At 43.9% G+C, this 15416-nt stretch overlaps 1 protein-coding gene across 2 annotated transcripts in view; it reads left to right on the plus strand.

Annotated features, from left to right (window-relative positions):
• Positions 1–4579, plus strand: part of MYZAP (myocardial zonula adherens protein) — an 86222-nt gene extending 81643 nt beyond the window's left edge. For both annotated transcript variants that reach the window (XM_032416998.1, XM_032416999.1), the window contains exon 13: positions 3645–4579. In XM_032416998.1, coding sequence (XP_032272889.1) covers positions 3645–3741 — 97 coding nt within the window. In that variant the 3' untranslated portion in view covers positions 3742–4579. The remainder of the gene's footprint in view (positions 1–3644) is intronic.
• Positions 4580–15416: the final 10837 nt, after the last annotated feature.

Consider the following 15416-nt stretch of genomic DNA (forward strand, 5'->3'; position numbering starts at 1 on the left):
AGACCAGAACACAAAGTAGCTTTTTGTCAAAGCTTTATTTGCTGACTCTGCTGTTGTTTCCCCCAGGGGACCTGCCCCTTTATGGAATAATAAAAGATTACCAATAGCCTTAAAGAAAATGGTTGAATTTCAGTTCTGTGTTTGAAATTATTTGTGTTCTTGAGATCCTAGTGATCAACCACATAAAATACCTCACTTCTTTTTGAAAGGTTGGGATATCGGAGCCTGTTTTTGAAACCCGGAAAGCTCACCTTTATAAATATTTCTGCATTTTATGGGCTTTTAGGATATTATCACCAGAGACCATTTCCTCTACGTGGAATTTTCAGTGGTTGGCAAAATCACCATCTGGCTTCTGCCCCGGCACTCCACTAACCTGCCTGGTCAGGTCCCTGGGGACCCCTGAATTCCCAGATCTTGTGGATTCCTCTGTGGCAGGTGACACTCTGACCATTCACTCCTGGAAATCCCTTGTCCTCTGGTTTCCTTCCTCATCCATACATTTAGTGATAGTTCTGTGCCCGGCCTGAGTGAGCTGCTAGAGTCATGAAGAGGAGTGTGGTTTTCAGCCTTCAGGAAATTGTGACTAGCAGAGGATGTGTAGACCAGAGGGGACAACGGGGTGCTTCTAGTGGTGTGTCAGAAGCCTAGGGGTGCCTGGGTGGCTCAGTCGGTTAAGTGTCTGCCTTTGGATTATGATCTCAGGGTCCTGGGATAGGCCCCCATCCAGCTCCCTGTTCAGTGGGGAGTCTGCTTCTCCCTCTCCCTCGCCCCCAGCTCATGCTCTGTCTCGCTCTCTCACGCGCTCACTCTCAAATAAATAAAATCTTTTAAAAAAACAAAAAGGAAGCCTGTATGACAGTCCTTCTCAAGGTGTATGTGGGGAGATAGTTTGGAGAGCATGGAAAAGACATACTGAATCTCTTGGGGAGACCGGTGAAGTTTAAAATTTCCCCCAAGCTTCTAATACACCCCATTAAGAAGCTATACGCCAACTACAGTTGAAAATCACTGCAGGGTAGTGGGAAGTGTTAACTGCTGGGAAAGGTTAGCACAAGTGGACCTTGTGGAAGCAGAAAATTGAGCACCACTACTCAAGGGAACAGACAAAAAGAGAGGAATGCTCATTTCTATCACTGGGGTGGAGAATCTGGGAAATTGTCATATAGGAGGTGATATTTGGTTTGAGTCTTGAAATATAGGCAGGAATTCATCAGATCCATTGGATTGGGGAAGCAGTCAAGGTAAAGGGGATGACATGAGAATGGCAGTGTGGCTATGGTGACGACTGTGTTTCTTAGCAAGGCCAGATGGGAGATACGACAGGAGACAGCAGAGGGCCTTTAAGACCATACACAGGAGCTTAGACTTCATCCCAGAAGCAATGGGGAGACTTTGAAAAGTTTTAAGAATGGTATTATACTTTGATCGTCAGGAAGATCTCTTTGACAGCATGCTGGGTAGAGGATTTGAGGAGGAGGAAGACTCTGCCAACACCGAAGGGAGGGAGACCATTTAGAACACTATTCCAGGATTCAAAGATAGATTCTGAGAGCCTGAACTAGGCCAGGGGCTGAGGGAATAGAGAAGGCACATGACAAAACAGTAGTTAAGGAGGGAATAGAGAAGGCACATGACAAAACAGTAGTTAAGGAGGTAGATTCCACATCACTTTGTGAATGACAGGCTATGGGCCGTTCAGGGAAGGGAGCCGACTCCTATCTCACACACGCAACTGGTCACTGCATTAGTGGGGAGAAGGAATGCAGCTGCTGTAACAAAAAGCCCACAGACCTCGGCTTAGCAAAATCAAGACCGATTTCTCATGTTACAGTGCAAGGCCAGTTGGCATGGGCCTCACGGCACATGGTCATTCAGGAGCCTGGATTCCTCCAGCTAGTCACCCTGCCTGGGCTTTGGAGTCCTCTTGAGCCCTCCACTATATTCTCTGCATGAAAGGGAAGAGACTGGGCATGGAGGATTATGTAGGAGAATTTTATGGGCTAAACCTGGAAGTAATATACATCATTTCTGTCCATTTAGTCACATGGCCCATCAAATTGCAAAGGACGCTGGGAAAAGTAGTTGTGTGTCCAGGAGGAAAAAGAGATGGGAGATTTTCTCCATCTCCGCCACCAAATCCCGGTTAATTCTACCTCCCCAATATCTCCCTACCCTTTCCTTGATACTTCACCTCCAGTGTTACAGTCAGAATTCAAGCTCTCATGATCTCTCTCTCACCTCCTAAATATCAAAAAAAAATCTCCTAACTCACTTTCTGCCTCCAGACTAACCCCTCTGCAGTCAACCCTCAGTGGTGCCAAGGAACCCTGCTAGAATAAAGAGATGAGCGTATCCTGCCCCTCCTTACAAATCTTTAGTGGCTCTGTGTCTCCTTCTAAACTCCTTAGCAGGGCACACAGGCCTCGTCTTCTGCCACTTTCCACCGAGAGCTCTTTGCTCCAGTCCTACCAAACATGTCTCCTTTCCACACCCACGGCCCTTGTGCTCACCCTTTTTGGCCCTTGCACCCCCTATCCCTTCCACTTGAATTCCCATCTCCTCCTTGACCACTTGAGGACCGCCTAGGCACCCTGCAAGATTCCCCTCTCTGTGCACATTTCCAGATGCCCTCCTAAGTGCCGCTAACTCGTTCTGCCCTCAGTGTGCCCATAATATGTTAATTCTTGTATTGCTCGGGGTCCTGACAGGACAGGAAGACTGAAGAGACTAGGATGAAGGGACTACTTATGAAGGTCTGGGCAGCGCTGAGAGAAGTGAATAAGGGACAGTGGCGTACTCTGGAGCTGGCACAGTGGAAACTGTTACCAGCCTGGGCCTGAAGAGGCAGAGGGAGGAAGCCGGGAGGACAGGCAAAGGGGAGAGCTGTAAGCTGTGGCCTTTGCTAGGGCAATGCGGCCAACTTCCAAGCTGCAGCCTGGCCAGGAGGGAACAAAGGTCCTGACCTCTCTGTCCTTGCAGTCTCTCATCCCCTGCTACCAGTTCCCAACTGCTCAGAACCCGCTGGGAGCTAAAGGGTAAGGGAACCCATGGACACTGACCTTCAGGTCAGCTTCCCAAGGGCACAGAGTGAGGTGGAGACAGGGAAGAGTAATCTGAATGGGCAAATGGAGAATATCCAGCACAGCTCATTATGTGTCTCTTATTACAGTTATTCATGTACATCCCTTTCCCACCAAAATAGGAGTTCCTTAAATACATGGTTTTTTATTTTTCTGAATTATCGATGCTTAGCACAACCTTTGAAAGTTGCTAAAGGGTCGCTTGCGTGGCTCAGCCAGTTAAGCGTCTGATTCTTGATTTCAGCTCAGGTCATGATCTCAGGGTCCTGGGATCGAGCCCCACATCGGGCTCTGTGCTCAGCAGGGAGCCTGCTTAAGATTCTCTCTCTCCTCTCTCTGCCCCTCCCTCCACTCAGCTCTCTCTCAAATAAATCTTAAGAAAAAAAACTGCTAAAAATAAAGGCCCCTCTTATAATATTTAAATGGAAAATTCAACTGACTCTATCAGTTTATAAAATTTTAGGCTACAGCGCTGGCAAAACCATTTCCTAGAGTTGTCTTACATGAAAGACATGGAGAGTTTTGTTCCATCTTCCTGACCTGCCTTTTCTCATTTCTCAGCCCAACAGGTAGGACGCGTGAAATCTCACTGCCTTCCAGGAACTATACCCCATACACACGGGTCCTGGAGTTAACCATGAAGAAAACACTGACTTAGGCACCTGGAGACACACACTTTGTACAGAGGGACAGAAGCCCTAGAACCATGCGTCTCGAGGTCTGGGAAGGGTGACTACTGCTTCCTCCTATATAAGTTTCAGCCAGAAAGGAGACTGCTGAGGTTCTGATCTGCTTCTAAAACATGAAGGAAAAGTGAGGTGGAAGGGGAGGGCAGGAGAGAGAGCTTTCAAGGTCATATTTCAAACACCCAACCATGCTTTACCGGGCCATCATTAGCTTTCCGAGTAGACACTGAAATTCTGTCAGGAGAATTCCCTCACAATTTATTTTCTGGTTTATTAGCCTTTGGTTGGGAGGAAAAAGGGCATTAATTTGAAATTTCATGTTATTCACGCCAGGATCATTTGTTACAGCATGAAGGTTTTATTCACCCGTAAAAGTATTAGAGGCGGTGTTTCTCTGGTGCCCAGAAGCCCGTCCACAGGCGCAGGGGCACCTGGGGAGACCTGACCCTGCCAGGGAAGGGTGCTCTCTCCTCTTGGCGGCCAGGATCTGTGTGGGGTTGTGGGAGCCACGGGTGGAGACTGGCCTCTTGCAGGCACAAGTGCCTCATTCTGATGTGCTAATCCCTTGTTTAATTTGTGCCTTATGCCTTCATGGGGCTCACTGAAATCAGTGTATTTATTTCACCTGTGATTCTTCTTTTTCCCTTTCTCACTTTAACTGAAAGAGAATTTTGTATGTTGTGGACATGTAATCATTTAATGTTTTCAGTATCAATTGGTGTTTTTGTTAAATGAATAATTTGTTCATGCATGCTCTACTTTGATATTATAACCTGTGTCACATGTTTAATAAATGCCATATATTTTGTTCTACCTACGTTGTCTCTGGATTTCATCCATGGCCAGGTAGAAGGGGTAGAGAGCAGAATGGGGCTTGGGAGTGTCAAAGTCAGGGCCCCGGGGTTTTTCGGTCAGTACAGTCCACAGAAGCATTTATAAACCGTAAGATAGGGTGTGTGTGTGTGAGAGAGTACCAGCATGTGTGTGTGTGTGTGTGTGTGTGTGTGTGTGTTTAAACCCTGAAATTTATCTGGTTAACTCTAATACTACATAGTAATTCTATCTTCCTGAAATGAAAAACATCTTTGTATGCGAGGTTTTGTCCTAAATAAAAAAAATAACATCCTATAATAACGCCTCTATCAATATTTTCATTTCAATCCTTCTTGGCTTTCTTAAAACACACACACACACTATTTTGTTTTGTTTTTAAAACACATATGGCACTATTGAGAAGCAGAATCGTGGTATTTAGGAACGTGGGCTCTGGAGACTGAGCTCAGTCACTAGTGTGTGCTTTGGGCAAGTTATAGAACCTCTTCAAGCCCCTATTAGATGGGATCCGTGATAGTTCTTTCCTAACTGGAGTTGGTGGGAAGATGAAATGACTTACTATCCATGAAGTTCTAAAATAGTGCGTGGCCACAGTAGGCACTGAGTAAGTGCTACTCTCATTACAGACTTTGTAACCTTTTCACTTACTGTATTATGATCATTCTATACAGATCTATGCCACTGTTTCTTACAGTTAACTGGATTCCATATTATTGATGTACTATGATTTACTCGCCCTACCCACTCATGTTGGAATTTGGGAAGTTGTCTTTACTTTTCTTAAGCAGTCCTCTGATGAATCATCTTACACATACACCTTTGTACACTTGCCTAATTACTTTCTCAGGATAAATCCCTATAAGAGGAATCACTGGGTCGGGTCAAAAATCATGCAAACTTAAAAGTTTTTTGGTGCATATGGTCCAGCTGGGCCTGTTGCCATTTGTGTCCATGTAAATTCTTACAACAGGATGAGAATGGGGTTTCCTGACCCCTTTGCCAACACTGGGAATGAGAAATGAAGGAGTGTATAAAGTTGCTTGCTTTAGGCAGACCTGTCCCCCAAACAGGCAGTGAACAAAGTTCCTCAGGATATTGCCTTCGGATCCCTGAGCTGAGGGACTGTGCGGGTGTGAGCTGCAGGCCTGTAGGCGTCCCCAGGGCCCAGAGAGAGCATGGGCAGCAAACAGGAAACAGGCCTGGGCTTCGAGGGAGTGGCCTTTCCCCCAAGATCCTGGAATTAGAGAAGGCCTGCTGCTTAGTCAGAGGCAAGAGCCAGCCATGGAGGCAGAAAAAATTCAGGCCATGCAACTGAGTCTGAGTCTGGGTGGGACCTGCCCTGGAGGGCAGGCTTCAGGGCGGGGCAAGAGGACATTTGGGAAGTGCTTGGAGTTGAGTGATGATGACGTGCCCTCCTCCCACTAGAGGGTGCACCAACCAAGGCTGGCCCCTGAGCTGGTGGTGAGTCTACCCTGGGAACCCTCTTCCTCCCCAACAAATGCTATCTTCCTGCTCCAGGAGCTCCAAGGTGGTCCCCCAAGGGCAAGGAGTGGGGTGGGGGGCATGTGACAGGAAGGGCAGGATTCCTTCCTGTCTTGGCTCAGGCCACATTAGACCACAGCACTCTTCTTGATATCCAGACTCGGAAGCCCAGTTCCGTACAACCAAAGCATTACAGGTGCTGCCTGCCCGACGCGGGGGAGACAGGGATGTGCACCTCGAGACCCTTGCCTCTCCAAAATTGTTCCCGGAGAGTCAGTTTCCTCCTGAGCTTTACTGTCTCTGAATCCCAGGGGGACTTTTTTCCGAGACTTCTCTTGTCTTCTTACACCTAGTGACTGATCATGATGTCCATTTCCTGTCTCTCCCGAGATGTGAGCTCCTTGGGGGTAATTTCCCATAAAGGCAGGGACTCATTTCCAAACCTCGATAATCATGAAGAAATCTACGAATGGAAAGTCTTCCAGAAAGAGCCCTGGCTGGGGAAATACAGGAGACCAAGAGTAACTGAGGTAGGCCCAGCATATATCCACTAAATCTTTGCAACCACTCATTCTGTGTAGAAGAGGTTACTAGTGCCATTTTGTGGACAAGGAAACTGAAACTCAGAGAGAGATGAAAATTGTCTGAGACCACGCAGGCCTGCTTCCAGAACACAGGTGGGAAGCCTGGAGTCGGTCTCAAGTCTACCACTAAGTCACAATACCCGTTTGGTCAGGCCACTTCAAACTCAGTGCTCCCATAAGCAGTTTTGCCTAGAAATGGAATTACATCCCCCTCAGAGGCTGGCTGTGCAGATCACGTGAGAGAGAATGGAAAAATTTTCCAGCACTGCACCAGAGACATGCCAACAGTTGATACTTGCCATTATTACTGTAATTACTGGGAATGAGGTGTTGCATCACGAATATTTGCAAATCTAAGGATTTCCTCTTATTGGACACAGACTAGAGACTCAGTGAATATTAGTGGGACTGTGCAGGAGGGAATAGGGAAAAAAAATGTTCCTGGATAAACAGATTAAATAAACTGTAGTCTCCTTTTCCTCATACGTGAATTTGAGAATAACCCATTTGAATTTGTCAGAGAAGGGAAAGCCCCAAAGGGAGACTGGAGATGTGTTTCCGGGAAGAGAGGCCAGAGGCAAAAAGACCAGAGGGAGACTTGCTGCTAAATTTTGGGGTAATTTATTGGACAGGATTAGATTATTAATACATGGTGTAGAATATAAATTGTTTTAGCACCATTTGTTGAAAAGACTACCCATTTTCCCCTGATTCGCTTTGGTACCATTGTCAAAATCAATTGGCCATATTTGCATTGGTCTATTTGTGTACTCATTACTTTGTTATATTGATCTTTTTGCTCATCTTATTCTAATAAGCCTTGAAATCACGTGGCATAGGCTCTCTGACTTTGTTCTTCCTTTTCAAAGTTGTTTTGGCTATTCTAGATCCCTTGTATTTCCATAAGTTTTACAGTCTGTCCATTTCTATCCAAAGGCTCTGGGACTTTGATTGGCATTGCACTGAATGAACAGATCACCAAGGAGAACACCAAGACTTCACCGCTAAGTGGGAAGCCTGGGTGGCTCAGTCGGTTGAGCAGCCGACTCTTGGTTATGGCTCAGGTCTTGATCTCATGGGTCCTGGGATTGAGCCCCACATTGAGCACCGCAATTGGGTTCCCTGCTCAGCAGGGAGCCTGCTTAAGATTCTCTCTCCCCTTCTCCGTCTGCCCCAACCCCCACTTGCATTCTCTCTCTCAAGTAAGTAAATCTTAAAAAAACCCCACAAAAACCAAAAAACCTCACTGCTGAGTGTCAGGCCAACTTGGAGCAATATCATGGCCTAGCTGGTAGTACTAGGTCAGATCCTGAATGGTGGGGCTGTTTCTCCCTTCTTCAGTTAGGAAGGTACCAGGTAAAAATTTCCATAATGTATTTTGATAAAGGTATAGTATAATCTTTGTGGAATTCCGAACAAAATATTCTAAGAAACATTAATTTGTGCCCAAGGGCCATAAAACTCATGTAATTTGAATGCAATAAAATATAAATAAATAGCAAACAGTTCTTAGGGGTTTTCTCTTAATTTTTCAACACATACTTTCGAGTTTTAACATATAGCATTTACAGCATTCACCTTCCTGAATTAGGGGTGGGAGGGGGTTAAGAAATAATTAGTAGGCAATTTTTTGGCCCTGGAACTTTTCTTGTAAATGTTTTCTTTGGCAGCCATACTCTTGAGAACAGGAAGTTACTCTCTTGTTACAGATTTAAGACTTTTCTGAGCCAAATAACAGAAAGCTGGATTAGTTCTGAAATGAAGAGGGGGAAAAAAAACAACTGTAGGCTCTTGCTGGAGATTAATGACATCTTGCAAATATTTTAATTCTCTGCTTTCCTCTTAACTTGCCACCTCCTAAACAAAACACATTCAGCCTGAAAAAACTTAACTGGTCACTTTGTGGCCCAACCCTAAAATAAAATATCTTTATGGTACCCACGAATTTATTTAAACATTTTTGGGGGGCTGGGGAAGGAATTTAGGACTGTCTCAAGTTAACCTTTTTTGGTCCCCAAATCCCCAAAATGGAATTGAAAACAGAAAATATAGTCATAAAGATGCTGATGTTTCCATGGTGATCATAAAGATTTATCATTTTCTTTGACTGTTTAAAATGGTTTTTTTAATAGAGAAAAATGTTATATCAAGCTTTGTAAAAAATGACTGAGATGCGTACAAATAATTCTTTTTTTTTTTAAGATTTTATTTATTTGAGAGAGAGAGAATGAGTGAGAGAGCGCGCACATGAGAGGGGAGGGTCAGAGGGAGAAGCAGACTCCCTGCTGAGCAGGGAGCCCGATGCGGGACTTGATCCTGGGACTCCAGGATCATGACCTGAGCCGAAGGCAGTCGCTTAACCAACTGAGCCACCCAGGCGTCCCCGTACAAATAATTCTTTAGAAAATGTTCAAAATAACAGAATTATAACCTTTAACTATAGCACTTATTAGTCTGACTATAAAACAAGGCAACTGGTTTCCTCCCAGAAAAGGCTTAGTCTTTTTAAAATTTACCTTTTACACTGAATTCTAGAGAAAAAAAAAAGAAAAACCTGTAATCTCAATGAAATTTATAATCTAGGGGGACATTAATGCTATAAATTATCAGAGAATCATTTGTGGGGATTGTTTTGTTTAAAAGTTTTATTTATTTGATTTGAGAGAGAGAGTACTCAGGAGGGGCAGAGGGAGAGAATCTCCAGCAGATTCTCCACTGAGTGCAGAGCCCCACGTGGGGCTTGATCCCAGGACCCTGAGATCATGACCTGAGCCAGAATCAAGAGTTGGATGCTTAACTGACCGAGCCACCCAGGCGCCCCATTTGTTGGGATTTGTAAAACATAGAAGACCTTAGGAAAACTGACATTTGGAGGTAAAGAACACTTTACTATAACAAGTATGTATCTTGTACTAGTGACCTAGAAGTTTCTGTGGGATTAATTGTAGCCTCTCAGAAAAGAAAAATGTTGGGCAAAATTTTTCATTTATACTTGCATGACACACCCAAAGTCAAATGCCCTGGTGGCCCAGGGTCTGCACAGAGGTGCAAAGGTCTGGTGTAGGCTGCTTGGGGGAATGTTCACCCAGATGATAAGTACATGCCCATCTTAAAGTCACTCAAATTCATGATTTTGAGAAACTCGGTCTTGCCAAAACATCCATTTGTAGATTGGATGTGGCCACAGACCCACAATTTGCAACCCTTTATTTACATTATCTAATAGTTTTTTTCCTATGCATTATAAAAAAAATACTTATTCCTTCAAAGCACCCTTTTCTCTTGTCTGCTTGAAATGATGTTCCTCTCACATCATTCATTATAGTTTGCTTGTCTTCTATTTTGACAACTCCAGGGTTTTTTTTAAACCTTATAAACAATCTTAAATTACTCAGAGCTGTCATCCATTAGATATAAAAATTAAATTAAGCTCAAGAATTCTAGGTGATGGAAGACACTATCCAGTTCCAGAAGATATGGGCAAGTATGGGAGTACAGCAAGGGTTGATAAAACCTGAAACATCATCACTGTTGGATGAGTATTTATTTAAAGGGAGCTACCTGCTTCCTGGTTTACTGCATACCAAATATTTCTTCTCAACATTTATGAGCTTAAATAGATGCAGATGTTGCCAAAGAATGTATCATGACATTAATCATCCTAGAATCATATAATTTAAGCGTTGAAAGGCATCTTGGAGTTTGTCTGGTTCAATACCCTCATTTATAAAACAGGAGAAAACGGAGACCCAGAGAAATTAATGGACTGGCCACAAAGTTAGTGGTACATAAACCCTCTCCCCACAAAAACACAGTTGGGGATTGACAACCACCCCTTCGGTTCTTGGATCTGGATCACCTTCACTGTCCTATATACTAGGTTTAACGGTTTTCTCCTCCAAATTTTTAGGAAGAAAATCAAGGACTTTTTCTTTTTCTGAATACTCCCAACTATATATTCTGTGGGTGTCCCTTGCACCTCCCCCTCCCCCCACCTCCCCTAGCTGAAGCTTTTCAGAGCTGTGTTCTTTTTCGTGCAAGACAGAACATTAAAGGTGACCAGACACTTGATTCTGGTCAGGTCTCGTGAGAGGAGAGGCACAGTCAGCTTTCTCTGATGCCATCCTCCTGCCGGCCACCAGGGTCTTTATTTCATAGCTTCTGATAGACATCAGACTCCAAAGAGTGAGATATATGGTGTGCTGACATTGTAGTAGAGTTTTGGTTCTTCTTTCCCTCCACGAAAGGCACAACTCTGAACTCCCTGCCCCGTAACACTTGAAAGGAAATTATACCATCTCACCCTTTTGTGACTTTGCAAATTACCTCCCTTACTCTCCTTTTCTATTTTCTGATAAATACATGTGCAAACTGTCTTTCCTTGAGCACAAGTGTAAACATATCTGAGTGTATTTTTTAATGACGTTACTTTATAGCCATCTTTTGGTACACAGTGTACTCCCAAGTTTAATGAAAGATCTTTGACAAGGTCCATGTATGTATAGGAGGTCTGCCCTCCAGCATGGAATCTGAACCAATTCCAAGCGAACTTTGGTTTTGACATTCTCCCTTTTTGCCTGCTCTCCATATTTTCCAAATCCTGGATAGGAGGTCCTCTGGGGTCTTCCTGCTATGTAAACTCTGTTGCAATACTCTCTATGGTCTACTCTTCCTCTCTGATTGCTCAGAATTCTCTCAATTTTCTCCCTTGCCCTCCTATCAAATTCCACTCTTTTAGTGTAGGTTATCACCTCAGCTAGCCTTTTGTCAGATAGCCGTTTGGAACCAATTCATACCCATGTGTAAATGGCTGATAGGCCACAACCCTTTTAGAAATATCAATGGTCTCAAAGATCCTTGTTAACCTAGTAATCTTATTGCTGGAATTTCAGTCAGTGTCAAAGGGAAGTGAAATAAGTCAAGGGGAGGGGGAAGATATTTTAAATCAAGAGTCTATCTTGATTCTAACAAGATTCTTTCTCCCAAACTGAGAGGAGGGGCCTCAGCTACAATGTCTATATAGTCTGTACCACTTACAAGAACGTGATCTTACAAGAATATTTTTTTCTGGTTCGTGAATTTTTTCATATGAAAAAATCACAGAAAGATGTTATTCAATCACAATCACTATCTAACCAATAATCCTCATTAAATTTGTTAAAGGTAAAATTACATGAAATTTTTGAGAATCAAACATTTAATTATTTTTCCCCTAAAATCTCTCTTCCCACACTATCACAAAAATCATAAAACACTGGTGGCCAGAAATGGGAGATTTGTCACCAAATAACACTCAACCATGTGAAAGTCTAAAGAGAAAAGAATTCTTTCCCTTCAACTTGAACCTTATTTGGCTGGGATTTTCTCACCAGAGTCTTCCTATTTTTTTTCCATGGGCAACTGCCCCCTTGATTAATCCCATTTCCCTCAGTCTTAGTTTTTCCAAGCAGCTGAGCAAACAAAGATGCAGGCGTCCATTTTAACGTGCTTCCTCCCTCAAGCCCTCTGGGATGGCCCGTCTGTTCATCCTGTTCATAAACCAATGGTCTGAATGTGCTTGGAGAAAGCAGCAAGGATCTTCTGTCAGGATTAATTTTAATAGGCCACAGTCTGTTACCCAGGAACCACAGCCCCGGTAAATGGCTTTAAATTACTATTTGCTGATAAAGAGGGAGATATGAGTTGGAAATTTGGTTCCTCATTTCAAACAGTTTGGATAACTAATGCAAGAATTTACTTTTAGTGTGGAGTACATGCACTTTACAGCCTAAGCCCCTGGGTAGCTGAGGAAAACCTTTTGTTGCAGTGGGATCACCGTAAAATACAAAGAGGGGAAATGTGACATTTTGTAGTATAGAATTTTAGAGCTGGAAGGGAAATGAAGAATTTATCTGGGAATTTCTCAGCATAAGGCTTCCGATGAAGCTTTCGGTTTCTGATTTCTGTGCAGAGAAACTTTATCCCTACACTGCCCCTTCCACTGTTCTGTCTCCCTCTTTACCCGTTCCTTTCCTTTCTTCACTCTGCTTTTCTCATGCCTGATTCCACTTCCCTGTTGCCTTCTTTATTTCTCTCCCCTAACTGGCCAGGTTCCTGCCAGTTCTTTGTGAAGCTCTGTGCTGAGGCACACACAGATAAGGCTGCCGGACAAGTGGCAGGAGGTCCTAGCATTCGGGTCTCCCTCTGTAAAGTGGGGCTAGTCTCCACTGCTCTGCTCAACCGCGAAAGCAGTGTGGGGACTGACTGGAGGAGCAGGTTTGGTAAATGGTACACAGATGTCAGCCATTATTATTCAATGAAGTCTAAGGTTTACCATTCTTTATTAATTTTTCATTAGCTATGGCTGCTATGGTTTGTTTGAAAGTTCAGCATGTTCCATTCCCAAATGAATGCTTGAAAAAAAAAACACGAAAGAAAATAAAATTTGCTTCAAGCTTGTTTATGACTCGTTTCCCATGTCTTCCTCACATGCCCAGCACATAGCACAGGGCACAGCAAAGGTCAGCCTTCCCTCTCCTCAGTCAGCCCTCTCCCCCTGATGTCATGATGGACCCTTGGTTTTCCTAACAGATTGATGCTATTGGGCTCCATACCAGTCAGAGTTCGTCAGAGAGACAGATGCAGTGGCACATGTGTGTAGATAATCATGGGAGCCAGTTCCTTAAAATGAATCTCAGAAAAAGAGATTTGGCTCACATGACTATCTCTGCAGGTAGGCAGCAGGCTGGAGAGCCAGAGAAAAACCACTAATGCAGTTCAAGTCTGAAGGTTGTCTGCTGGCAGAATTCCTTCTTGCTCAGGGGAGGTCAGTCTTCATTCTACTAAGGGCTTCAACTGATTGGATGAGGCCCGCACACATTATGGGGGGCAATTTGCTTTACTCAAAGTCCACTGATTTGAACGTTAATCTCAGCCAAAAAACACCTTTGCAGAAACATCTAGAATGTTTGTCCAAATATCTGAGCACCATAACCTAGGCAACTGACACATAAAATTAATCATCACAGGTTTTTCTGTGATCATTGTTCCCAGTGACTTTGTCTGGTTCAAGTATCTGCCTATCCTCTCCTTTACATTTTCTTGAGGGACTAACCTCCCACTAACCATCATTCTGCTGCCCAAGTTCCTGCTATTTAACTGGAGCTGGGCTACATTTTTCATTTATGCTTTCATCACCTACCACCGCCATTGGGACCACACACCACTGTCAATTCTAGGCAGAGAGACTGGGCATGCTTGTGTGTGCCTCTGCAGTGCTCCCCATCTAGACCCTCCAGTGATCCCAACACGGTGGCAGGACCATCTCCGTGAGCTGAGAGGCCCAACAAGTGTGGAACTGAACACTTCCAGTTTTTGCTACATTGATATTGGTATTTCCCTCATTGGTATTCCAAGTGAAGGAAGCAAAATTAAATTTTTTTAAGGAAGAAGGCTATCCAACGGCAGTTAGAAGGAAAAGGACAGATTAGGCCAGGATAGGGAGACCTTTTAGGAACTGTTACAGCAGTTCGCTCAAGGACTTGGACAGAGGCAGTGAAGGCAATGCTGGGTGTGTGGGGAGGTGCTGAAAGCAGTGGAAAGAGGGAGAGGGTCCAGAGAAGACGGTATTTAGACTGTTGGATTGAGAAAAATAGCTGGGTATGAATACTTAGTTTCTGGCTTGGGCAACTAGGTGGATGGTGATGCCACTGGGGGAGGGAACATAAGTTCAGCTTCGGACGAGCTGAACCTGAGGAACCTTTGGGACTTCCAGGTAGTAAGATCCTAACACTGGCTCTAGTTCTGGCCCAAGAGCAAAAACCGCTAGAGCTAAAAATCCTGGAGAAACTGGTAGCATGGAATTTATGTTAGGAGAGTTGTAAGAAGGAGGAAGGGGTCAACAGGTCAGAGGCAGCAAGGAAGAGAGAGATTAAAACCTGCTCCTTGGGTTTGACCCCCCTGCACGAGGGTTCATGGCACTGGTGGGAGTGCAGAAGATGGAGTCAGAGGGTGCAGACAAGTTTTTTAGGCAGCTCACCCATGAAAACAGAGAAGAGGGTGGAAGACAGAGGAGTACTTTTAACAGCTTCATTGGGGGTATAACAGAGCTGCCATGTACCAGACATTTTAAGTTTACCATGGGATAAGGTGTGACTTATCAAATGAATACACTCACATAACCATTGCTACAATCAAGATAATGAACACAGCCATCACCCCCAAAAGCTTTCTCCTGCCCCTTCATAATCCTTCCCTGTAGCCTCTGCCTGTCACCCCACATTAGGCAATCAGTGATCTACTTCCAGTCACTAAAGATTAGTTTGCATCTTTTAGACTTTTATGTAAATGGAATTCTACAGTGTGGACTCTTCCTGGCTTCACTCAGTATAACTGAGATTCACTGAAGTTGTTGCATGTAGGACAGTATTCAATTGTATGGACATACTACAATTTGTTTATTCACCTACTGATGGACGTTGGGTTGTTTCCAGTTTTCGGACTATTACAAATAAAGCTGCTATCAACATTTATGTACAGGTCTTCAGATAGACACAGGCTTTTGTTTCTCTTGGGTAAATACCTAGCAGAGGAATGGCTGGGTTATGTGGCAGGTTTTCAGGACCTACCCAGTTGTTTTCCAAAACAGTTGTATTATTTTACGTTCCCATTAGCAGGGTAAGTTCCAGTTGTCCCACATCCTTTCCAACACTTGGTATGGTCAGTCTTTCTCATTTCAGACATTCTGATAATTGTGTTATAGTTATCTC

The sequence above is a fragment of the Phoca vitulina genome, unplaced genomic scaffold (assembly GCF_004348235.1).
Source record: "Phoca vitulina isolate PV1807 unplaced genomic scaffold, GSC_HSeal_1.0 scaffold20, whole genome shotgun sequence".
Classification (NCBI taxonomy): Eukaryota; Metazoa; Chordata; class Mammalia; order Carnivora; family Phocidae; genus Phoca; species Phoca vitulina.